Source organism: Eretmochelys imbricata, chromosome 4 (genome assembly GCF_965152235.1).
Source record: "Eretmochelys imbricata isolate rEreImb1 chromosome 4, rEreImb1.hap1, whole genome shotgun sequence".
NCBI classification, from domain to species: Eukaryota; Metazoa; Chordata; order Testudines; family Cheloniidae; genus Eretmochelys; species Eretmochelys imbricata.
Genome location: NC_135575.1, coordinates 142,443,271 through 142,469,611, shown reverse-complemented (window position 1 = coordinate 142,469,611; position 26,341 = coordinate 142,443,271). Strand labels below are relative to the sequence as shown.

At 49.4% G+C, this 26,341-nt stretch overlaps 1 protein-coding gene across 1 annotated transcript in view; it reads left to right on the top strand.

Annotated features, from left to right (window-relative positions):
* Positions 1-26,011, top strand: part of DYSF (dysferlin) — a 300,841-nt gene extending 274,830 nt beyond the window's left edge. The window contains exons 54-58 of the mRNA XM_077816190.1: positions 5,446-5,624; positions 6,535-6,644; positions 7,283-7,430; positions 23,798-23,867; positions 25,878-26,011. Of these exons, the coding sequence (XP_077672316.1) occupies positions 5,446-5,624; positions 6,535-6,644; positions 7,283-7,430; positions 23,798-23,867; positions 25,878-26,011 (641 nt within the window). The remainder of the gene's footprint in view (positions 1-5,445; positions 5,625-6,534; positions 6,645-7,282; positions 7,431-23,797; positions 23,868-25,877) is intronic.
* Positions 26,012-26,341: the final 330 nt, after the last annotated feature.

Genomic DNA, 26,341 nt, shown 5'->3' with positions numbered 1-26,341 from the left:
GAGACTGGTGGCCACTGGGGGTCGGGGGGCGGAGTACCCGGGCTGCGGTGAAGGGGGAAGGTGGTTCTCCCGAAGGGGTCGATCCTGCCTCTCTTACCCAGCTACAGCATCCACGGGGCGGGGCTCACAAGCCGCTTCTCCCGGGGCCGGCGGCGGCTGCCCTTTTTCACCTGGCTCATTTGTGCGGGTGCCTGCGGGTTTTTGTCATGATGCTGTCGAGCTGGTCAGTGCAGGGACAGGCTCGGCGTCCCGGGCTAGCTGAGCTTGGTGTGAGGAAGGGGATGGAGCTACTTCTGGGCCCAAGAGTGCTCCTCCTCCATCTCCCCTTCCCCCCCCTTCCTCACTCCTGTACCGAGCTGACCAGCTAAGGGCCACCTGGAACCTCCCGCAGGGACAGGTGGTCGGGGAAACACCTCCGGGGTTTCTCCACCATGGATGCAGCGTGGGGTTGCTGGGCCTGTCCTGCGGGGCCTCGGTCTCGCGGGGTCAGACTCAGTCAATGGCACGTAGGCTCCCGGCAGCCTGCGTGTTGGCTCTCGAGGGTAACGCACTGCGCGTGCGTGTGTGTTCGAGTGCAGAGCCCACGTGCTGACATTCCTGTCCCTGCGGTGTAATCCTCACTACTGCGCCCGTCAGGGCCTTAGAGGGGTGACTCATGGCCATGGTGGAGCCGTCGGTCCACCCGCCGGAGTATCATGACCAGCAGTTATAAAGTGACGGGCCTCAACTGTGCTGCCAGCGGAGGGCGCGCCCCCAGATTTCGCTGGAGCCAGTTAGGGGAACTCCCTCCTTCGCTCTACTCTCGGACCTGGTCCGCCCTGGACTACGGACCTGAGCGAAAACTGCTGCTCCCCACCCCAGTGCCACAAGTCCTCCTTTCCTTTTTATAGAGGGAAGGGTAGCATAAAATCCCTCCTTGGCAGTTGTACTGGATCGCCTTACCTGTAAAGGGTTAAGCAGTTCAAATAACCTAGTTGGTGGAAAACAGTGTTAGTAGCTGGGGGAGAAAAGAACACATGGGCCACAATCATCTCACTCAAATTTGGAAGAGCTGGCAACACTGAATTACACATGCATGGTGGGGCGGGATCAAAAAAGAAAAAAGACCGACCAAAAAAGTCCATATTAAATTTTTTTTTTAAATCTCATAATTTTTGGAGTTGACTCATGATTTGTGAGCCTTTGGGGGACTGTGCTTGGCTTCTCTGCTGGGGGCATGTGTGTCTCCACACGCTGCAGATGGAGGGATGTGTTGTTTTGTGACAGGAACACCCAATCCTAACTAGGAGATTTTTGGTCCTGCTCTCGCTCGTGCCTGATGGAGCCGAGCCCAACCCCCAACAATGTAAATAATTAATTTGGAGCCCCCTCATCTGACCCTCCTCCAGCCCAGCAATTGTATTTGCCCCCCCAAGTCTCACATTTCGCAGGAACCTGCACAAATGAGCCAGGTGAAAAAGGGCAGCTGCCCGCTGGCCCAGGGAGAAGGGGCTTGTGAGCCCCACCCAGTGGATGCTGTAGCTGGGTAAGAGAGGCAGGCTCGAGCCCTGTGGGGGAACCACCTTCCCCATTCACCGCAGCCCGGGTACTCCGCCCCCCGACCCCCAGTGGCCACCAGTCCCATCATACCCTGCACCCACTGGGACTTGTAGCCTCCGCTGCATGTTAAAGGGATGGAGTCTCCCTGAAGCAGCTTTTGGCCAACCACCATGGTTCAAACACCACAAGACAAATCCAAAAAGCCGAAGATTAAACGTGTACACGCTGTGATTTTGGTCTGGTTTTTGATTTTTGCACTCCCCTGACTCCCCCCTCTGAGTTGTTTGTGTGTGAGAGAGAGACAATTAGTGTTGCCAATACTTCAAAATTTCTTAAAGTGATGTTGGTCTCCCGCTGCAGGAGCTCTCCCCCAATCCCCGTACCCCGCCAGCAATGAACTCAGCCTCCCAGGCTCTCATCCATTCTTCCCCGCTGCCTGCCACTATTGGAAAGACTCCCACTGAGACTCCCACTGACTTCAGGGGGGCTTTCGATTACGCGCACAAAGCACTTTGGACTCTCTTGGGGGGAACGGCCCTGTGACATGCGCGGTATCATTGTCGGTGTCCCCGGCGCCTCTCCAAGGATGACGGCTGGTCGGCCTTGGAGCAATGGCCTGGCTCTTAGCACGGGAGTGCTTGGCACAGTGAATTTAACCATACGATCAGGCGTGACTGCCTGGGGGAGGCACAATGCAGCCCAGACTCCAGAGCAAGCATGAGAAGTTAGCCTTGGCCATGACTCTAGGCTGGAGACAGCTTCCCCTTGTGTCTTCACTGACAGGCAGTGGGGTGGATATGGGGCCCAGCCTGGACAGGCCACAGAATTCTGGGAATAACTGTTGGGCAGAAAGGGCCGTTGGGAAAGAACTGGTGGGGAAGAAGCACTGGGAAAAGGGGCCAAAGTAGGGTCACTACCTGGCCAGCATTTGACCAGCCTGGCCGTTTTTTTTAATGGATTTGCCAGTTGCCAGAAAAATAATGTAATCTGCCACTTTTTTTTTTTTTTACGTGGGTCTAAAGATTTGCATTATTATCACAATACACCGGGATAGATCATGGTAAAAGTTTCTGTGTTCAGCTAACGATGCAGTGCGGAGAGAGATGATATCTTTGAGGGCCATCGGTATGCACACACCACCCCAGGGACATAGAGGATCTCAGGACCCTCTTGTGAGGGGCTTAGTCTAACCCAGCCACGGTTTGGGGAGACACGTGACACAGTGGCTTAAGGTCCAGCTTTGCACGTCCCCCTGAGGCGAATGACCACCCGTCTCAGAGAGCAGCTTTTGCCTCTCTGCAGACTGCGGCAGGCAGCACAACAGAGCGTCACCGGTGACTGGTCAGAACAGCTGCCAAGGACATGCCAAGGGAGATCTCATTTACTCTTCCTGTTTGCAGGGTAGCTGTAGCCATGTCGGGCGCAGGGTACTAGAGAGACAAGGTGAGCGCGGTGATATCTTTATGGGCTCCACTGTTAGTGAGAGGGAGAGAAGCTGTTCCAATGAAAGATGTTACCTCCTCTGCCTTGTCTCTCATTGACTCCCCCGGGCAGCTCTTCTGCGTTCGTCACTGCTGGCTCTGAACACGCAAAGAGCGAGGCTGGGCTCCACTTTCAAATATGGCTGCCTAAGTCGAGCACCCGAATACCACTGGGAGTCACCTAAACGCCGGCTGAGGCAAAGGAGGTGCCTGGATCAGCATTTATCTGTCTAAATCCCTCTTTGCATCAGCATGTAGGTGTCTGCGACGCATTTTGCTGTCTAACTTTAGATACTCCACTTCTCTCCCAGGCTAGTACGGTGTTGGAGCAGTGGCGGTGGGCGATCAGACCTAGGTGATGTTCCTCTTGCAGTTCTTAATGGTTGAGTCAGGGGACCTCCAGTCGGTCCCAGACCCCAATCTCCCCCCAGATCCTGTGAAATGTGATCTATGCTCAAGCTGTAAATGCACTAGCAAGATCCAGGGGTGAGATTTCCTAAGTGACTTAGAAGGAGAAATCCCCTACTCCTAAGTCACTTAGGTGCATTCGAAGTTCCCAGCCCCCATCAGGCTAGCTGGGACCATGGAGCGGTAAGATTTAGAAGATGGCTAGTTCAGGCAATGTAGGGAGAAAACAAGATCCTTCACAACTAGAGAATTTTTGACAAAACAGTTTGGGACGGGAAGTGAGGAGGCAAATTGTATCCAATTGAAATTGCAGAGGTGGAAGGGGTGGGGCAGGCAGAATGTAAATACCCAACGGGGTGGGAAGCAGGACATCTGGGCTAACAGACTGCCCCCTGAAAATATTGCTGTGGGGTCTTTATTGTCCACAAATGGTCAGGACCAAAGCATTACCTCTCTTCTATGCCTCCAGCTGCACATCGGCCCCACCACCACACTGGAGCAATTAATCCTGGGATTTCCTTAGGTGGTTCCTTATCTGAACGCTGTTCTAACCTCCCTGTAGAAAACCTCTGCTTAACCTGAGAGACTGGACAACGTGAAATCTGCATTTCAGGCTGCTGAACGTTGGCAAAGCGAGAACCAAAATTGGGAGGCCCTTTTGTCAGGCGTCTAACAGAGCGCTGTAAGCAATGAATTATACGCAGCGTAGATGCACATATAAACGAGGCAGCTGATTATGTCTATTGAGTGATAGTACCTGTTACATCTCATCCATAGAACTCAACGCTCTCTACAAAGGGAGATCTCATTCTTCCCATAGTCCCTAGTTCTTCACGCTCCCGCTGGTGGCCTGCCAGGCTCTCCGAGCTCAGGCAAGCCAGCATGGCTTGCAGCATACCCTGAATTATGTCAAACCAAGAGGGAGTGACTTCCAAAGCTCAGGGTATGTCTATGCTGCAGCACAAGCTTGGGCTCAAGCCTCACACCCCTTCCGTCTACACTGCACTGGTGCTCACCCAGGACTTGGACCCAGGGTCCCAGGGCCCTGCATGGCTGGAAGGTCCAAGAGTGAGTTAAGTCGGGACCCAGGGTCCAAGGCTTACTGCAGTGTAGACACAGCCCTGTTTGACTTGGGTCCCAGGAGAGAGCCAGAAGTATCCCACGATTCCACGGGACAACTTCCTCAGGCCTCTCTGTCCCAACAGTCTGCAATCCACTCCACTGAGAAGGGAAGCTACCTCCCATTTGCAAAAAGCAGCAGCTCAGGCCAGCGTTAACCCCTTCTCTTCTGATCTCCGATCTCCAAGCACACTATCAGAGAGCCGCCTGGGTTTGCAAGGGTGAGCGAATCCATCAAACCTTTTCCAAAGCAAGCTGCTGCCTGGTAATGTGTAGGGCGGGCAGTAAAGTTTTCCCCCAGTGCACCATGGTCCTAGGGCTACAGTGGCCACATTTCGGCAGGGGTTGCTAGAGACTTTGGGATATGGTGACTTTGACTCGGGTCTGAGCACTGCAGTGTGGACGCCCAAGCCTAGGTTCGAGCATGGGTTAGAAAGGTCTTAACATAGCGTTAAAATACAATGTAGATGTTCAAGCCCAGGATTCCACTCGAGCCTCACTTCCCCTGAGCTTACATTGCAGTGTAGCCAGACCCTGAGAATGGAGAATGTTGCCCGCTGCCCCTTGCTCTTATACAAACCAGATGCCCCCTGACTGCCCCAGTGGCACTAGGGCACAGGGAGAGACAAGGTCTTAAATAAGTTGGTCCTCGACCATTTGGGGCCAGCACTCCGCACATTGGGCACTAAGTTCCTGAGAAAAGCTGCCGGATGGTATCACAATGGGAGCTGAGCTCATAGGGAAATCCAGTCCTGATTTCGGTGCCCGTTATGCCACGTGTTAACGTTTATGGCTGGGGCCATGGGATCAGGGAACCCCCGCCTGTCCCGAACCCAATCTTCCTCCAGATCCTGGGAGATGTGATTTATGCTCAACCTGTAAATGCTCAACGTTGCAGGTTCTGTTCAGATGGACCTCAACCGGATGCCAACACCCGCCAAGACGGCTGAGAAGTGCTCCTTAAACATCCTGGATGAGACCTTGTCCTCTGATCGATTTGTGTCGCTCTTTGAGCAGAAAGCTGTCAAGGGCTGGTGGCCCTGTGTTGTGGAGGCAGAAGAGAAGAAGACCATAGCAGTAAGTCCCTTTGGCTCACTTGACATCATCTTTGCTTTTATCTCTGTTGTACAGGTGGGGAACTGAGGCTCAGAGAGGCTAAGTGACTTGCCCAAGGTCACAAAGAAAATCTGTGGCAGGGAAGGGAATTGATCTTGGGTCTAGGCTAGTGCCCTAAACCCTGGTCCATCCTTCCTCTGTTAAGGGTTTTCCAGCTTTTGTCATAGCACTGGGCAAATAATTCAGAACAAATCATTTGTTGTAGTGAACTTTGCCTTGTTTTGTATTCTCAAATTTCTCATGATTATTCATTTGTGTGCCCTAAGAGCCTCAGTCATTGACCAGGGCCCCATTGTGCTAGGCACCATAGAAACAGATCAAAATGATGGTCCCTGAGTGAGAGTTTGATAGTTGGAAAACTGAATTGTTCTGATTGGTCATTGAGGTCACGTGGTACAGCACGTGTCTGTTCCCTGACTGGATGAGTACTTAGACCCCAGTGAACGCGCGTGATTACATATTGAAAATTCACTTTTTGCAAATATTCTCCATTAGTGGCTCAATATTGGTTGTTTCCTCAGACATTGCAGCCTGTACACTTATTCGCTAGCGCTTTCATGGAAGAATCGACGGAAGGGATATGTTCTTGGCGTAAAAAAATATGGTTGAATCGAGCTCAGCCTCCTAGCACAGAGAGTTCTAATTTGAAACAGAGGAACACAACGATTGCCAGACTGGATCAGACCCATGGTCCATCTAGTCCAGCGTCCTGTGGCCAGTACCCAAATCCAGCAGTAGCAGATGTGGGATAATCACCCTGATCCCTAAGAGTTAGCCATTGGCCGAAGCCCTGAAACAATTTTCCTTTCCCAATTCAGTGTTTCGCTCCACAGAGCCAATTACTCTATTTCCTGCCTCTTTTCCTATGCAGGGTAAGTTGGAAATGACCTTGGAGATTGTGACAGAGCAGGAGCAGGAAGAAAGGCCGGCGGGGATGGGCCGCGATGAGCCAAACATGAACCCGAAGCTGGAGGACCCCAAGTAAGAGCTTGTTGATTCTAACTCAACCATAGGGACCCGGGACACTTTAGAAGCAAGTTGAAAAGACAGGCCCCTGTGACAAGAGGTCACAATCTACAGAGGACCAATCCAGCAAACACTTATAGTGGGGCATTATAGCTCGTTACCATCTGTGTGGTGTGTGTTCAGATGGCACGTACTGCCCGCCTGTATCCCATGGTATCTAAGGGGGCTCAGAGGGCACGTACTGCCCGCCTGTACCCCAGGGTATCTAAGGGGGCTCAGAGGGCACGTACTGCCTGCCTGTATCCCGTGGTCTCTAAGGGGGCTCAGATGGCACGTATTGCCCAGATGTACTCATGGCATCCACGGGGGCTCAGATGGGATGTAGTGCCAGGATGTACCCATGGTATCCAAGAGGGTTCAGATGGTACCATGGGGACATCTGGTCAGTGCATATCTAGTGGGGGCTCAGCTGGCATGTTCTGCCTGGACGCACCCAGGATCGCTGTGTGGGGGTTCAGCCGGCACATTCCGCGGCGCGTCCGACTGGGCGCAGTCCCCCTTAGAGATGCCTGTCGTGCTCAGCAGTCGCTAAAGGCTGAGGGGGCCATCCTGTGCAGCGAGCTCACAGCTAACCCTGATGGTCCTGGTTGCAGGCGCCCGGAAACCTCCTTCCTGTGGTTCACCTCCCCCTACAAAACCATGAAGTACATCCTATGGCGGCGCTTCAAGTGGGTCTTTCTCATCGCCGTCGTGGTCTTCATCCTGCTGCTCTTCATCGGGATTTTCATCTACGCCTTCCCGGTACGATGTCAGCAGGGGCTGGAGAAACACTGCCAGGCCCCCCAGGCAGCTATTAGAACCAACCCCCATGCCGTGGCTACGCTAGCATTTTACTTACCCATCTCCCACCACTGCCCTGCCGTCGGCACAACTCCGCCCATAGCCCTAGCGTGGGCATGTCCTTGTTTTCTCAGCCACACCTCGTCATGGTTGGCCTGCACTAGCCTTATCTCCATTGCTAGCGCCAGTGAACTGCCCCAGGGATGGGGATGGTGGGGGTTTCCAGGGTCTGTCTGTCTGGATTCTGTTGTGTGTCAAGTCATATACCTTTTCTGTGCCTCAGTTTCCCCAATGTGTAGAATGGGGATGGCGATTATACTAATCCCAGCCTCGCGGGGTAGGTGGTGAGGTTTCATTGATTTCCAAAGTGCTTTGAGATCCCCAAGTGGAAGGCCATCCAGGGATGGAAAGCGCTGCTGCTGACTTGAAGAGAAAGGCAGCTTTTCCCCACCCCCCTCCATTGAGCAGGAGTGAAAGTATGTTCAAATGTAATTGGTTAAAGATGCAGGATAGTTTACAGGGATCCAAGCAGCCCAATCTCTCATTATCAGGGCTTGGAAGGAGTGTTCCGCTGATATAATGTATGGAACAGAGGGGAAAGGATCCCACCTCATTAATCAGCACAGTGGCTTTTTCTGCCTTGTGTTCAATTCCATTTGCAAAACAAAATAAATAAATAACCAAACCTCCAGCCTTCCAGCTTGGCCTGGGGATGGGTTTCAAATCCTCCTGTTTTTAAAACACTGAAATAATTCATGCTGTGTTTTGGATCCCATTCCTCCCTTCCCCAGACTGATAGAAAAATGACCGACCTCTTTCTTTCCAGCACTTAACAAATTCTGTGCCGTGTACATCTATAACCCCCCGCCAACACACACTCTTTTGGGGTAATTTATATCTTTATCCAAGAGAGGGGCTGCATTTGCAGATTGCTTCGTGTGCAGCCATAAAGCAAAGTGTTCAAGTCTCCTAAGCACTGTAATCTCTTTCAAACCATTTGAGATCACGCACAATAGATTGTACTTGTGGACAAAGATATGAGGGACAAAGATTTCAGCTCTGGAGTCCCTGGCTTTCAACTCTAGACACGTCTCTTTATCTCCGGTTCCCCATCTTTACTAGAGGACAATAATACTTGCCTCATCTGAGAAAGGATCAGTTACATGCTAACTATTATTTAAAAAGACATAATCAGACAAGTGCGAAGCACCGTCCTCTGCTGGACAGAATCAGAAATGGTCAGTTGTGTTTCCTATGACCTATACTACAAGCAATTTTCCTTAGCTCAAGTAGCAGGGACTCTTCTTTCTGAGCAGGAGGATCTCCGTTCTATCCCTACTGTCTCCTTTACATTTCCAGTGGTTTAGGATTTGTTACAATATTATGGTACTAAAACTAAGTGGAGAGAAACAAAAATCCTTTAGCTCTAAATATTAATTTACATTCATTATTGTTTGTGTTTTTCTCTGACTGTTCCTAGCAAATTGTTGTTGTATTTCATTTTACTTTGGACAGGCTTAGTCATCTTTCGTGAAAGCTAGACTGTTTCATGGAATGTTTCTGTTTTTATTTATTTAAAATGGCTTCCCCCAGATTTTTGGGTCACCGGGTTGTCTATCCCATTTGGAGATTTAGTTCCTTTCTCTTAAATATCAACAATCAACAGTGGGGATTGTTTCTGTATTGGGGTTACCCCTAGGGTGATCAGATAGCAAGTGTGAAAAATCGGGACACTTTCTTTCAGGGGCGGGGCACAGTTACATATATAAGACAAAGCCCCTAATGCTGGGAAGGTCCTGATAATGTTGGGATGTCTGGTCACTCTAGATACCCGTAACATACAGATCTTTGGCAAGAGTCACTGTTACAATTCAGAGTGCATACATTAAAGGACAAGCCGTTATTATTATTATTTGGATTACAGTAGTCCATAGAGGCTTCAGCCAACAGCAGGGCCCCAGTGTGCTAGGCGTGGCATGTACAGACAGTAAGAGACAGTCCCTGAAGAGCTTACACGCATATGTTCTCAGTTTGGGAATCATGAGCAGGTGTCAGTGGGTTGTGACTGCCTTTCCTTCCCATATTGGTAATGGAAGGATGGAGGAGGGTGTTCCAAGTAAATGGGAGGGGAAACTTGGGGAAGTTGCATTATGGAAAAGAGCCACTGATCTATACAGACAAAGGGTGTGAGATAAAAGCTGAAAACTGAGACACGGAGAGCTAAAGGTCTCAGAGCAGCAGAGAGCTTAAGGATTTTTATAGACTCATAGAAATGTCGGACTGGAAGGTACCTTGGTCATCTAGCCAATCTTCTGGTGCTGAGGCAGCATCAAATAAACCTGGACCATCCCTGACAGCTGTTTGTCCAACCTGTTCTTAAAAACCTCCAATGATGGGGATTCCACAGCCTCCCTTAGAGTTAGAAAGTTTTCCCTAATATCTAACCTACATCTCCCTTGTGGCAGATGAAGCCCATGACTTCTTGTCCTCCCTTCAATGGCCGTGGAGAACAGCTGATCCCCAGTTGCTTTGTAACTTCTCTGGCCCATCTGAAGACTCTCAGGGCCCCCCCCCCACTTCAGTCGTCTTTTCTCAGGACTACACAGGCCCAGTTTTAACCTTCCCTCAGAGGTCAGGTTTTCTAGACCTTTGATCGTTTCTGTTGCTCTTCTCTGGACTCCCTCCAGTTTGTCCACCTCTTTCCTGAATGGTGGTGCTCGAAGGTAGTGTCCTTACTACCCCTAGCTCCCCCTTGTGTCAGGGTGCGATGCTGCAAGGGGCCCCTGTCCCTGGTGCCTCCTGCAGGCTGTCTGCCTCTCACCAGGTCTTCCATGGCTCAGCCGTCCAGCCAAGTCCCAAACAGTTCAGTCCCCTTCCGGGTTCACAAAAAGTCCAGTTTGAATGTTCACTAAATGTCCCAACACAAAAGAGCTTTTGACCTCCTTATGGTTTATTCCTTGGTCCGTCCTTTGGGGTCAGTCTTCAGCCATATCCTAGGCTAAATATTCCTTCTGTTGGGCTTGTACGCCCCTTCCTCAGGGCTGTTAGAGGAACTCAGGTCTACCCTCTACTCTGGGTTCCAGCTCAGGGACCGTCTATTAAGCAGTTAGGGCTGCTTCTTCTGATATGCTGCTGTTTCCCTGGCTCACTTCCTAACTCCAAGCCCCCAAGCGGCTTCCCCACAGCTTGGGTTTAACAAGACCTCCCTTTGGTTTGCAGGCCTCTGGCTTCTCCCTAGAGCATCCTAGCTTCTCTTTCCTCCGCTGAGCCAATCACTCTTCTGCTCCCTGTGGGTTTCTCTGCACAGGGAACTTCTGTCTCCTCTGTAGTCTTTCCCTCTGCGGCAACATTTACAATTCTGAATGCAATTTTTCTATTGACGTTTTTCTGTTACTGATTATTTATGGTTCCCAGTGGTTTTTATTTCTGTACATTTGCCTTCCTATTGTATTAGGTGTCCTAAAAACTAACACAATGGATTGCGAGGGCTTGAGCTTGCACAAAAATATTGATAATTAACATGCTCTGTAGCATGTCACCAGTGTCTTTACTAAAATATTAATTATGTAGAAAAATAACACAATAAGTTTACAAATTTCTCTTCACGAACAGAAAGTGACATATCTGTTTGCTAATAATGCTATATCAGATTGATCTGTGCATTACTGGATATCGCTGTATGTCAAAAAGGCAGTTTATATAAAAGTTTACATAAACATGCAGCCTAAAATGAATTAAGAAACAAGAAAGTCTTTCACAGTCATCAGTATATTGAAACATCCCATTCCCCATGAGACCTGCAATTTGGTCTTGGAGATCTCCCTTACAGGAGGTCTGCTGAACAAAGGGAGTTTATTTTGCTTGATAGGCTCTGTTAATGGCTTGATTTTGTCTTGTCTCTGTTACAAATGTGGAACTGCTGCTGCCCGATCTTCTCAATCTCTCTCACAGAGACAAAGTCTCAACCTCCCTCACAGAGTCTGCAATGTCTTTGGTGTCCAGTTTAACTAAGTCTGCACTCTTTTCTGAGAAGGGGTGACCTCAGCACTTGCAGGCGACACTGATTCAAGAACTCCCAGAACTTGGCACAGTCCCCATTAAACCTGGGGGACCATGGGCTTGCGGACAGTATGCGTGAAGGTCGGGGGCTGTAGCCACTGCCGGGGCTTGGAGGGTGGCATCCCTGTGTCATTGTCTCGTCACAGCCTGGGCCCGCCAGACTGCATTCTCATCCCAAAGTGCAGCAACCTTGGTCTGCAGTTCCTGGAAGGCCCTGACTGACTCTGTAAGGGGGAGTTTGGCTCCCGCGGGGTCATTCCAGGAGGGACCACCACATTGTTGTGCCTGCACCCTCCTTATGTCTGGTCTTTTTGGGCTGCTCACACTCCAAGCTGCTGGGGCACGGGCAGCCTACCTAGTCGGTAGAGCAGGATCTTGCATGGTGGTTGCAGTGGCAGTTCAGAGTAATGGTGAGCGTAGATCCGGGAGTCAGGCAGCAGGCCGAGGGTGAAGCTGGAGTCAGGGTCGAGGAGCCAAGCTAAAGGTCAGAACCGGAGTCAGAATCAGGAGCAGGGCAAGGACTAGACTGGAGCGGACAGGAGTCCTGGCTGGTGTGAGGGTTGGAGGAAGGGCTAGAGGCAGGCCGGAGCAGGGCGGGAACAAGGACTGGAACCAGGTCAGAGCAGGGCTGGAACGTAGACTGGAACCAGGCCGGAGCAGGGCTGGAACGTAGACTGGAACCAGGCCGGAGCAGGGCGGGAACAAGGACTGGAACCAGGTCAGAGCAGGGCTGGAACGTAGACTGGAACCAGGTGGGAGCAGGGCTGGAACGTAGACTGGAACCAGGTCAGAGCAGGGCTGGAACGTAGACTGGAACCAGGTCGGAGCAGGGCTGGAACAAGGACTGGAACCAGGTGGGAGCAGGGCTGGAATGTAGACTGGAACCAGGTCGGAGCAGGGCTGGAACAAGGACTGGAACCAGGTGGGAGCAGGGCTGGAACGTGGACTGGAACCAGGAGCAGAGCAAACACAGCTGCAGGCGTAGGACGTATTGAGTAGCCCCGGTGCTGCCGCAAGGCTCACACGGCTGGCTGCTGGCTCCCCTGCCCAGTGAGGAAGCACGGCCACTTGGAGACGGTTCTTTGGGCCAGTGGAGCTTGCTGGGTTGCCTAGCAACCAAGCTGAGAGCCAGCTGTGCACCTGACAACACCATTTATTATACCCCACGGAGGCCTCACCTTCCCTGAGATCTTCTGTGTCTGCATTTGGGACCAAGATGTACAGATTGCTGGCCGTTACTCGGTGGGCATGCCTACTTCATGCAATATGAGACACTTTCTAGAAGGATCAGCCATTGCTGGGGAGGCCACTTTGGCCTGAACAAGGGCTTCCATCCATCCACTGTCCTCTAGCCAATCTCCAATCAGCTTCAGACTTGCCATTTCCAGATGAAGACCACCCAGCATAATGACTGATTTGTCCTCTCCGTACCCAGCAGGCCAGGTCGACTGTGTCTGTTTGGTTATGGGCTGATTCACAGCAGTCAGGGGCACTTGGCATGGGTTTAGGTGGTGTACAGCCCTCTTGATCACCTCCTGGCATGCTGAACCATTGCCACAGACTTGGAGTCACCTGGAAAGAGCAGAAATTCAGTAATGGTTGGGGTGAAATCTGGCACTGGCTGTCTGCTGGCGAAGTAAACTGCCCAGGAAATGTCTTGATCTCTATTGAAGGTATCCAGGCTTGCTGCTTGTCTTACTTGTTCAAGCCACCTGCATTCTTCTTGCAGGGCTTGGGTAATCAGCTGGCAATCAGTCTTGATGTCAACCTTTGCTGCCGGGATGGCAGCACTGGTTTTCTTCAAGATCAAGGGAGGGACAATTGTGTAAGACTCAGGAAGTGATGATAGTCTCCATCACTGATGCTGCAGTCTCATGGTCTGGGCTGGAAATCTCCCAGACAACTCCCTCTACTTGAGTACTGAGATGCTGAAAAAATGATATCCCAGTTCTGTGGAAGGAGTCTGTGGCTGTGTTGGAGCTGGGATTGTGGTCGATGTCATCCACAGTAGTGAATGGACCACCACAAATCTTTAGAAGACAGACAACATTTCTCATAATCGAAGTGTTGGCATGCACTGTTTGCCACGTTGGGACAGATGGCCAACACTGTCTTAGGAGTTGGACAATCCACATTGAAAGATGGTATCCACTCACTCATTTTTTCGTGTCTGTGCATGAAATGTCAAACCAATGTTGATTGGTAAAGATCTTTCTCAAGCTGTGTTGTGGTACTTCACGGCGATGGATATTGCTGTTGTACAGCAACAGGTGTGCCAACCTAAGTGTAGTTGGATGAATGGAAATTTGTTCTGAGTTTTAATGTTTGGACCATCCAATATCATGGACATCAGTGCCGATAGTGCCTCAGACACAGATCTTGCTTGGCATCCTGGGTCAAATGATCCAGTAAACTGTGTTTCATTTGAAACATATCCCTTGGAATAATTTTTGCTATTGTCAGAGTCTTCCTCACATGCTTTTCGGAGGGTGTGTCCAATATCCTGGTTGAAGGCATGGAGCACATCATGTCTTTTGTGTGCTTGGACACCTGGCATATGTGAAAGGATGCAGGATTTTAGTTCAGTGCTGTGAATGCTCCTGGCCAGCCACCCACAGCTGTTCTAGTCTAGCTCTATAGAACCGTGGGAGGTCTGCTAGTTTAAAGACTGGAGTCACAGCTTCATTCAGTCTTGTCTCTTCAGTGAATGCTTGTCTCTTCAGCAAAGGTAATCCCATGCAACATCTTATCTGTGCTGCTTTGCTCAGTTTTCTTCTCCCTGACTTTGTTGTAGAGAGACATCAAGCATCTTGCACGATACTTTGCATCATGGGCCCCTAAGCCCCACACACTTACTTTTTGCCAGCAAGCGTTGTTCTTTTAGCTGAGGTGCACACTTGTGGACTTGGCTATCCATACCGTGGGTAGAAGCGTCTTCTGGGGGTATGTTCATTTCTCAAATAAAGGATGCTTCTTTTGCTGGAGGTCCTTTGTGCTGGGTCACTGAAACGCGTATATTTCCTCAGCGGTTCATCAGGGTGATCCACAGCTTTCTTGGTTCTTTTTTCCGCCCTAAGCCCTCCTACTGTGTGCTCATCACTAAACTTGCCCAGGTTATTTAGTGTCACAGAATGTTATCCAAGGAGGAATTGTCTTTCCATAGATGGGCCTATGAGTACAGAGCTAGAGAGCCCTCCTCACTTTGTATTAGCTAGGACAATGTTGTCAAAGGTCCCAGATCTTGAGGTGTGTGGAATCTGCTTCCATGTCCTTACCTGGGGTGCATCTCCACCAGAGACTCTGTGGGACTTGACAGTGCAGGAGCTAAGGCTTACTCTGAATAGAACATAATATAAGAACATAAGAACAGCCATACTGGGTCAGACCAAAGGTCCATCTAGCCCAGTATCCTGTCTTCCGACAGTGGCTCTAATGCCAGGTGCCCCAAAGGGAATAAACAGAACAGGTAATCATCAAGTGATCCATCCTGTTGCCCATTCCCAGCTTCTGACAAATGGAGGGTAGAGACACCGTCCCTTCCCATCCTGGCTAGTAGCCATTGATGGACCTATCCTCCATGAATGTATCTAGTTCTTTTTTGAACCCTGTTATAGCTTTGGCCTTCACAACATCCTCTGGCAAGGAGTTCCAGAGGTTGACTGCGTGTTGTGTGAAAAAATACTTCCTTTTGTTTGTTTTAAACCTGCTGCCTATTAATTTCATTTCATGGCCCCTAGTTCTTGTGTTATGAGAGGGAGTAAATAACACTTCCTTATTTACTTTCTCCACACCAGTCATGATTTTATAGACCTGCACATTGAGTGGATGTTTTCAGAGAACTATCCACAATGACTCCAAGATCTCTTTCTTGAGTGGTAACAGCTTATTTAGACCCCATTATTTTATATGTATAGTTGGGATGATATTTTCCAATGTGCATTACTTTGCATTTATCAACATTGAATTTCATCTGCCATCTTGTTGCCCAGTCACCCAGTTTTGAGAGATCCTTTTGTAGTTCTTCACAGTCTGCCTGGGACTTAGCTATCTTGAGTAGTTTTGTATCAGCTGCACATTTTGCCACCTCACTGTTTACCCCTTTTTACAGATCATTTATGAATATATTGAATGTCCCTCCAGACCCCTGGGGGACACCACTATTTACCTCTCTCCATTCTGAAAACTGACTCTTTATTCCTAGCCTTTCTTTCCTATCATTTAACCAGTTACCAATCCATGAGAAGACCTTCCCTCTTATCCCGTGACAGCTTGAAGAGCCCTTGAATTTCAGGCAGAAAGGAACCTATCAGGAAACAGAAACAAGCCAGCTGACTCATGGATTGATTCTCATGCCCAATGTAATAATGCCAGTTTCTGGCAGCCAGTGTCATCAGACATTCCAAGAGCAAATGGCCAATCCATAGGTCTAAGCCATGGGCTTTCGACAGTAGTAATTTTCCCTGGCATAGTTCCTGCCATCCATGGCTCTCACAGTTTGATTCTGCACCCCCACGTAAGTCAAGGGAAGCTTTACAGTTGATTTAATTGGGTAAGTCCTCAGCTCATTTTAGAAATGTCAGTGAATTAAGCTCCACAACTGAACTGTGAGCTTGAGGAGGTATTTCACCCATTGTACAAAGGGGAGAATTGAGAAGGCCCCAGATGAGCAGAGCACCTAAGGACTTAGGGGTGGATTTAAGCACATGTTTAGCCGATTCAGGGGCTAAGTGACTTTTCCAAAGTCACAAAGCAAGTCTCTGATAGATCTGGGAATAGAACAAAGATCTCTCAGGCCTAATCTCAAAATTTACTCACAAGAACGTCCTTCCTCCCACTGGGGCTTTGTGCAAACAGCAAATATTTTTGGGCAATATTTAAAAAAAAGAAAACCCTATTTGCACTTTCATTCCATGCTGCTTTGTGAGTCCATTGCTTTTTTTCATGAATTTTTTGCCATATACCACATTTTCCCACGGAAATGTACCAAAATCCCAGTTTTGTGGGTTTTGCTACAGAAATATTGAACTTTGGCAGATGATTGGAAATTGACCTTTTTCAATTGACGATGAAGCCATTTCCACTCAAAAAACATCCTGGTTCTGAGCGGAAAACTGCAAGGTTTGGTGGATTGTCTCTAAAATTTGTCAGGTTTTGCAAAAATGGAAACAAAATATTGAAAAGCTGGTAGTCTGAGGTTCCTGAATCGAGTGGAGACTGTTCCACACAGCCGGATTACTTGACAGCCTGAACTAACTTTACTCATACAGTGGTTGCCACTTATAATCTTTACCATTACCTTTGCACATAAGGACTCTGATGGTGATGTTCCCTGGAAAATTCCTATCCTTCTATATACCCTCTACCTTGTCTGTCATCGGGGCATCTTTAATCAGCAGGCTAAAACATAAGAAAATCCAGTGGCTGGAAGCTGAAGTTAGAAACATTCAAATGGGAAATAAGATGGTGTGTTTAACAGCAAGTGTAATTAACTACTGGAAAAACGTACCAAGAGCCGTGGTAAATTCATCATCTCTTGAACTCTCTAAATTGAGATTGGATGTCTTTCTAAAAGATATGCTCTAGTTCCACCACCAGCTGTCAGGCTCCATACCACTCACTTGGGGCCTGATCCAGTGTGCACTGAAGTTAATGGAAAAGACCCCCTTCGACCTAAATGGGCTTTCCATTTGAGCTTGACTTAATAAGGAAAGATATTGCCTTCCAATATGCCTGTCACTGGATGAAAGTCTCTAGTCTTTGTTAGGCAGAAGGTCAGACTAGAGGCTCATAACAGTTCCTTCTGGCCTTCTGAATCTATGAAATGTAGGGAATACCCCAGTAAAGTTATCTACCTGACAAAGTGCTTATTGTAAAGATTTTAGCGGCCACCAAAATACAAAAATGTAACGCTCATTCCAGCTGGATTCTGCTCTCTTTTTCACACAGCTGTTTACTCCCCTTTCAAGCTCTATTTGTGCTATGCAAGCTCAGCTTTGCTTCCATTGCCATTCATTCTAATTACAGCTTGCTTTCTGCACTGATTGATAATCCTAGTTGGCTTTCAGCACTTCGTTAATAGAAATTCAAAGCTGGACAGGAAACCTGCTCCCCTCCAAAAGGGAACCAGTCAAATCATAAAAATAATACTATTCTGGAGGATAGACTCGGAAAGACAAATGGTGTGTAATTAATTAGAAAGTTCTATTCCACTGGAGGCTTTTATAATGACTTTTGGTAAGCAGCCCCAGTTTTGCTCGCCTGATTTATGGCATTATTAGCGACGCTCAATTGGCAAACAGCCTCCTAATCCGCTAGGCGCTGTAATTTATCATGATGCCTTTAGTCAAACTTTACTTGTGCTTTTCAAAAGAGCTTGCTTGTAACCTGCTTTTAGTTTTTGTTTTTTAAAAACAACAGAGTGACTCCTTGCAGAGCAGGAGTGTTGTAAGCAAGACACGAGAAGTAATTCTTCTGCTCTATACCACGTCAATAAGGCCTCACCTGGAGTATTGTGTCCAGTTCTGGGCACCATATTTCAGGAAAGATGTGGACAAATTGGAGAAAGCCCACAGGAGAGCAACAAAAATGATGGAAGATCTAGAAAACATGACTTATGAGGGAAGATTGAAAAAATTGGGTTGGTTTAGTCTGGAGAAGAGAAGACTGAGGTGGACATGATAACAGTTTTCAAGTAAATAAAAGGTTGTTACAAGGAGGATGGAGAAAAATTGTTCTCCTTAGCCTCTGAGGATAGGACCAGCAGCAAGGGGCTTCAGTTGCAGCAAGGGTGGGTTAGGGTGGACAGTAGGAAAAACATCTTAACTGTCTGGGTAGTTAAACACTAAATTGCCTAGGGAGGTTGTGGAATCTCCATCATTGGAGGTTTTTCAGAGCAGGTTGGACAAACATCTGTCAGGGATGGTCTAGATGATGCTTAGTCCTGCCATGAGTGCAGGGGACTGGACTAGATGACCTCTCGAGGTCCCTTCCTGTCCTATGATTCTATGATTCTAAGACAGAACATCTTGTACCAATTAGATTCAGTGTGTTTAGAAGAAACTTCCAATTTGGCTGGTGGGGGGGGGGGCGTGTGTCTGAATCAAAGCTAGTTTAAATATAGCTCTTTCCAAATGATATAAACACACCTATTAACATGTTTCTATTATGGTCTTGATAACCAGCCTTTGACCGGCATGTTACTATCATCTCCTTTCTCAAGGGGGCATTCTGCTGACAGTAGAATGTGACATGCCCTGGCTTTATTGTATAGTTCCTTCCGTGCAACCTGTATCACAAGACACTTTGCAGTATACAAAATTGCAAGGGTTCGCAGAAGGTGCTCGAAATCACAGAAAACAGTAAGGGGATGATATCGTATGGGGGTGTGTGTTGGGGGGAATGCCACATTGCACCATGAGGCCAATAACAGAGGGGAAATGCACTAAGAGGAACACACAAGGAAGTGAGAGAGGGGAAGCTTTCAGCTGAGGTCAGAGCAATACAGGGAGTCTGTTCTAGAGGGTAGGATCTGCAGAGAAGAAGGTTCTTGCATCCCTGGCAGTGAGACTGGACAAGAGCACAGAGAGGGAGCAGGTGCTAAGGGGCCAGTGGGAATAGAAAGAGACAGAGTGATTGGAGCAAGTCAGTGGGGGTTTAAAACTCAGTTGCAGCAAGGAGGCTGGTGGTGGGGCTGTTTGAGGCCGGGGCTGATGGGAGGAGACAGGCAGCAGCACCCTGCACACGCTAGTGTGGGAAGAGGTGCGACTTTCGATATCTTAAAAATAAGATGGAAGGAGAAGACAGAATTGGAGAGTAACTACAATGGTTTAGTGGCTAGTGAGTACGACGGACACCTCTGCTCTCTACTGGATGGAATCGGAACCTCTTGCCTGTGTATCAAAAGCCCTGTACTGCTGCTAACCAGAGGCGAGTCCCTTTTAGCTCACATGTAATAGACCTGTCTTTTAGCAGCCTGAGGATGTGAGTTCTATACCAGTTCCTGCCATGAAGCTGGGGCCATGCAGCAATGTGAAGGAAGAACATTTTAACATATATGTGCCATTATATTGTATTTGCTTTATGTCTGTCCTTTTCCCCCCTCTCGTTTCCTTCCCTTCCTTAGAACTACGCTGCTATGAAACTGGTCAAACCTTTCAGCTGAACCGGCACCGGTGAGGGCCAGAGAGTCTAGTACATCCTGGGATACTGCACGGCACCGTTTGACATCAGTGACCACTCCACATCGGCCTGCGTGGCAGTGCAGAGAAGGAAAAGAAACACATGCTCTTGGATGCTAGACTGTTGCCAAAAAGCAGCTATAACTTTGCAACGATGCAGTATGCACAATAATGTTTCAGAAGCAGCATGTAACTGATACCGGTTTGGAATATTTGTTATTTTACCCTTATTTTATATGCTGCATTCTGTAAAGCTTGAATATCAATGCACCACTGAGAAACGGCCTTGTCTGGTATGGCTTGGTTAGACTCTGCGAGGCTTTGCGGAGACAGTGTAGATGACTGATCATGCAGTCCTTAGCAAAGGAAGTGTGGGCTAGTGATCTGCTTAGTGGCTGACAAGCCAAGTGCTCTTGAGTTCCAGTCATACCTTTCTCAGTGGCCTTGCATAAGTCTCTCTGCCTTAGTTTCGCCCTCTGTGCAATGTAGATGAATTAGCTGGTATATAAAGCACTGTGTAGCCTAAAGCGAGTTACAATGCACCTATTGCTCCTGCTGAGGTCAATGGGTGTGATCTTTGCCTACACAGGGACTGCAGGATCAAACTGTGAAGAGGAATAGAATTAGAATCTAGAGCAACCAAATGCACGGCAGGATTTTATTGTAATTACTGGAGCAAACCTCCCTCGCTCTTCAGTGAGGGTTTTGCTTTCAGAAGGGCTACAAGGATTTCTTTCCATAGCACTCTTCATTTCCATCTGCATCCCCTCCAAGACAGCTACCCTCCTCCTCACAGTGTATCATTGCAAACATGCTAAATGGAATCAGAGTGAATACATACCGAAGGAATAAGCACATGAGCCAGACAGTGCAATGTTAGTTTCCCATTCCCTCCCTTCCCCCGAAGAAACATGTACGTGTCACTCAAACTGCAATGTTAAATCACATTATGGCAACACTAGTGAAATATACAACATTACAATCAGTTTAATGCCCCTCAACTTCTAAATCAGGATTTGGGAATAAAAGGCAATAATTTAAGACACACTCACTATCTAACCTGTGGAACTCACTGCCACATGATATTATTGAGGGAAATAGCCTAATACGTTTTTTTATTTTCTCTCTCTCTTTTTTAAAGGATTGGAGGCCAAATTCTATGGCTCCTACTCAGTCCAAATTCCCATTTAAGTAAGTGGCAGTTGTGCCTGAGTAAGGATCGCAATATTTGAACATGCATATTTCTCTGTATGAGAACAGCATTTGCATTTCCTCTCGTTGCCCATCCTCATACTTCAGGACGTAAGCTGATCACTAGCTGGGATCAGGAACTAATTTCCCCCCTGGTATAGCTAGGTGGATGAAAAGGGTTTTATATCTTTTTCTAAAGCTTCTAGCCTTGGCCACTCTTGGAGGCAGTATCCTAGACTAGACGGATCTGGTCTTTTCAGGTTGTTGTTCTGTGTCCATTACCCTAGTAAGTTAGCACTTTCCAAAATAAGGACGTGAAAGGTGAGAAGACCCATGTCTCTTTCCAATAAGGTTATTCCACTATTTTCATTGTCTGTGGGCTCAATCCTAGCCCCATTGAAATCATAGAATATCAGGGTTGGAAGGGACCTCAGGAGGTCATCTAGGCCAACCCCCTGCTCAAAGCAGGACCAATCCCCAGTTTTTGCCCCAGATCCCTACATGGCCCCCTCAAGGATTGAACTCACAACGCTGGGTTTAGCAGGCCAATGCTCAAACCACTGAACTATCCCTCCCCCTAATAATAATAAGTAAATGGAAGCTTTTGCATTGACTCCAGTGGGTTGACAGTTTGGTCCAGTAGGTCGGCTTCACTCAGAACCTGAACCCTCCATGCAAAGTGCACAGTGAGAGCAAGCCACAATGAAAGGTGACCCAGCGACCCTGTGATCCTCATCCAGCACGGAGCTTAAGCATGTGTTTAAATGGAAGCCCTGAAGAAGCACATAATTAAGTGCTTTGCTGGATTGAGAGGAGACGAAACAAGCCCTAAATCCCTTATACATTGTTATTAATTATTGCGATTAGCACCAGAACATGCCAGTCTTTGCAATCACAAGGGGCAACAGGCCCTGCCCTGAAGACCATACACAGCTCTGAAAAGAAATCACCAGGCTGGCTCAGATCAAGGTTCCATCTATCCCAATATCACGTCTCCAACAGTGGCCAACCCCAACTGCTTAGAAAAAGGTGCAAGAAACTCTGTCAAAGTCAGTGATGGAATAGCCTGTTGATGGCGGGGCGGTTCTTCCTAACCATAAGAATGGCCAGACTGAGTCAGACTAACGGTCCATCTAGCCCAGTACCCTGTCTTCCAGCAGTGGCCAATGCCAGATGCAGTTATACAGTTGCCATTCAGCTCCACAAACAGCCTCCAGCCCCACTGACAGGCATTTCAGGTCAGAAACTGCAGCCCTGTTTGTTTGTAGACATTAGACTGCTGCGTTTTAGTCAAAGTTGGGTTAAATTAGAGTCCAGCCTTTCTCCATTAAGAAGATTGGGCTAAGAAAGAGAAGTGTATGGACAACTCCCTGTGTTATTTGCACCCAGTATTTCAAGTCCTTTTCACATCTGTTGGCTCCGTATGTTTTGCAGATGCACCTGTGTCTATGTGGGTGTCTCATTTATTCCTTCTTCTATACCCAGCCTGTGTCAACGTATTATGTGCTGTACTTTCTGCTGGCTGCAGGATCTCCTTACTCTGCACTCATTGCAAAGAGGCACCATCAAGGCTGCAGTTGGGAATCAGGCAGAAAATTCCACCTCCCTTTTCTTCTTGCATCTGCTTGCAGAGTCCATGAAACTCCTTATCCCAGCACACTGCTATATAACCTCCAACCCTCTCAGAAAGAAAACCTCAGTGCCAGCAACCCAGCAAGGATAAACCATCCTGCTATAACAAACCAATGCATGCAGCCAGATGCTTATTAGCAACCCAAACCAACAACCACTCTGTGCACCTGGCACTGACAAGTAACCCTACTAGAGCAAACCCACATTTACAGCTCAAACTCTCACAAGCCGTCTTGCATTAAGAAACCACTGTGTTTTTCCCAGCACTTCCGAGCAACCCTACCATAACAAACCAGGGTGGCTGTTCAATGGAGGGAAAAGAACATTAATAAAGGGTACTGATTTCAGATTCCCTAAATAAACCATTATATAGAACAAAAACATTTGGAGGGTATTGCTTCAATTTCATCCCCATATAATACCCTCCACTTTTCCTTGTTCAAACCACAGGGCCATATTTTGCTCTCAGAAGAGTTTGCTGCTCCCACGGACTTAAGTGGGCAAAACGGGGCCCTAAATCATGAGAGAAGAAAGATCAAATGAACGTTAATTTCATGTCGCAGCACAAAGAAGCTGTCTGTCCGCCTACTGCACTTTGTATTTTTGCTGCATCCCGTCCCATCACCAAAACAGACAAGAAGTCCAGAGTCATGCGGAGCCTCTCCTGGGTCACCTGTTGTTCAATGTGGGCTGGAAGGGAGGGAGCCAGAATGTGTATGTTATCACCTGTTACGCCTTAGATGCAATACTGCAGATTTCACTGTGGTTACAAATGAAATGCTATGAAACCTTCTAGTTCCCGGTGTGTTTTATTGTCCGAAGTGCACAGTCCGAGAGAGGTTATTGTTCCTTCCCCCATCCTGCCCCCGACGCACACAAAATGCATCTGATATTTGATGCCCCTTCTGCCCCCTCATTGCTCACTCCCGTGAGGCTACGGACAAGGCTGCTGACATGTGTGAATTGCACAGAGACAGCGTGTGGAGACGGAGAGGAGACAGAGACCGGGTTGGAGGTGGGAGTGGAGATTGTCTAGTACAACCCCTCTGAATGCACAGCTGCCAGCAGCGGCAGCGTGGCTGGGGAGGAGGCCACGAGAGCGGATCTAGGGCAAGGTTACGTCGGAGAAGCTTGGCCTAGGTGATGCCCTGTAAACCCTGGCAGAGCCCAGGCTGGGGTGAGGAGCCAGGGGCTTTGTCACCGGGGTAGAAGCCATTCCGGGCTGCTCCTGGAAATGGTTCACAAAACTGAACCGCTCTCTCTCTCTAGGGGGCCCGGCGTCACTCGGGTTCGGCCTGGAAACCCCGCGTCATGACAGAGGCCGCTGAGCCGAACTTCGGTGAGAAGCGACCGTTCGGTTTGTGGGCCCAAGGCAAACGGCCCCTTTTGCCTCCCTGGGCAGCCCTGCCCCTGCCAATGGCGTGCCCTGTGCAGAACATGGGTACAGCTGTGGGCGCCAAGGGGGTGGGGAAGCGTGTTCCTACGGATGTCCTGCCGTGCAAGGAGTGGGGGCTGCATGCCTTCTCGCTTTCCCTGCCCGCCCGTCAGCGGAGGCCCAGCCTTTGGGAGGGGCGGGGGAGCTGGAGGGACGCTTCGAAGGAGCCCAGTCCCGTGAGGCACCGAATGGTGGGTCTGCCTCCGTTCCTCCTACCAGCGGGGTGTGCTGCTTCTCACACACCTGCACGGGAACAGGGCCCTACTGAGTTGCCTTCCTGGGGCCAGCCCTTTAAATGGGCAGAGACAAGCAGCTGCGGCCTTAGTGTAGCTGTCCTGTGGTGGCGGGGGGGCTGCCTCTCTCATTCCCTTCCAGCGGGTGAGTGATCTCCGCTCTCTTTCCCAAGGCGATGACATATTCTGCCAGGGGGCTCAGAGAGCCAGTGTGAAACGTGTAGGGCCCAGCTCTGCAACACGCCGTCCACATGTTCATGGATAGCGGCAATGCGGGCTAATGGATAGATGACCCTTGGGTTCAATTCCTAGCTCAGTGCTGAGCTGCTGCATGGCCCTGGGGATGTCACATTCCCCTCTCGGTGTGCCTCGGTTTCCCCTCCCAAACCTTGTCCCGTTCATCTATTTCCATGGCAAATTCTTTGGGGCAGGCGCTGTTGTGGGCTTTGTGTCTGTACAGCGCCCGGCACAATGGGGCCTGGCTCTCAGTTGGCGCCTCTAGCTGCTGCAGGGATACAGAGAAGACTAGTAGCCCTTCATGGCACGAGCACAAAATGAAGGGGCTGCCATGGGGCTCCATTCCAGGGGCTGCTCTACGGATCCAGTCGCAAGATCAGGGCCTTCACACATGAAATTGTGTAATGGATTGCCTGCCCTGGCAAGGGCAGGAAATGTTATCGCCTCCATGTAATCGATGGGGAAACTGAGGCGCAGAGCGGGCAAATGGATGGCCTGAGTCTCCCATGCTGCCATTTGGAGTTCCAGGGCTGTGTCTGTGTGTTTATGTCTGTAAAAGTTAATTACCAAATGTTCCACTGCTTAAACCCTTTTGTGATGCTTGTTTTTATATTATTTCCTTGGTCTTTAACTCGCTGTCGTGACTAATTGAAGGCTGGAGTTATGAAGTGCCTGGGTCCCCCTTAGGGGACACCCTAACAGCCTGCCTTTGTGTTTGACACCCGGGTCAGCTCAGCCCTGCGAGCTGGTGGGCCTAGGAGATTAGCTGCTGGCAGGCTGCCAGACCGCAAACGGGCTGAACTTTGTTAACCTCCGGCAGGCTCCTCTGTCTCCAATCGGGAGTTAAAAATAAAATCCAAGCAGGGATTTGGGGGGGGCTGTATTGATTGCCGGCGCTCAGGTGCTCAGAAGAGAGGGTTAACCCAGGCCGGTCATTGCAATAAGACGATTTCATCAGGGTGGTGTATTAGAGGAGGGGTCTGCGTGCTGTCCATAAAACGCTGCTCTGCAAAGCCGTTTGGAGACCTTGCCCCACCGGGGTTGCGTTTGTTGGTTTAACTCCAGCTAATGGGCCCTGCAGTCAGCTCTACTCATTACCTGTCGACAGAACGGAAACATACCGGGTAAGCTCCTGTTCGGAGCCAGGCAAGGCGGGCCGGGCTGGCTGCACCGGGCCTAGAGCAGAACGCACTGCGCTCCATGTGCTCGGACCTGCTGCTGCGTCTCTGTCGTCAGCTGGCTACTTCCTATTTGTGCTACCCAGATCGGGGTCTGGGAGAGAGAGTCCCTGCCCAAAGAGGTCACACGACTAAGGGTAGCAAAGGCATAGAGGGGGAGGCAACTGGCCCAAGGTCACACAGCAGAGCCAGGATTCGAACCCAGGGCTCCTGCTGCCCAGTCCGGCGCTGACTCCTGGTAGGCTGGTATATCACTGCACCGTTAGGTACGTCTACCCTTCCGGTGGCACGTCGCGTGCAGACGCTGCACACCCAGCTGGCACGGGGATCGAGAGCAGTGGAGACGCTGCGGCCCGGCTTAGGCTCCAAGGGTGCTGGGCCCTCCTCGCCTGAATCCTAAGATATCTCCTGGGTATCTCTCTACACATCCTCCCCAGGCCTCCACGTCCACACTGGTATTTTTAGCAGCATAGTGTCCCCCCGCCTTCCCCCACTGGAGCCTTTCACTGCCACACGTGGCTACACACCACAGGGACAAGCGTGGACACAGCCTGCTTTCACGGCCGTGCGTCACCACCCGGGTAGCCCTGTACTCTGCACGCCACCGGCGGTGCAGCCATTGGAGTGGCCCACGTTAGCCTGGGGTTGGGTATGTAATGATCGGCCCAGACCCGCCTCAGGCTTGGGGGAAAGTTCGATCCAACTCTGAATGACGCAGTCAGCCCCTGGC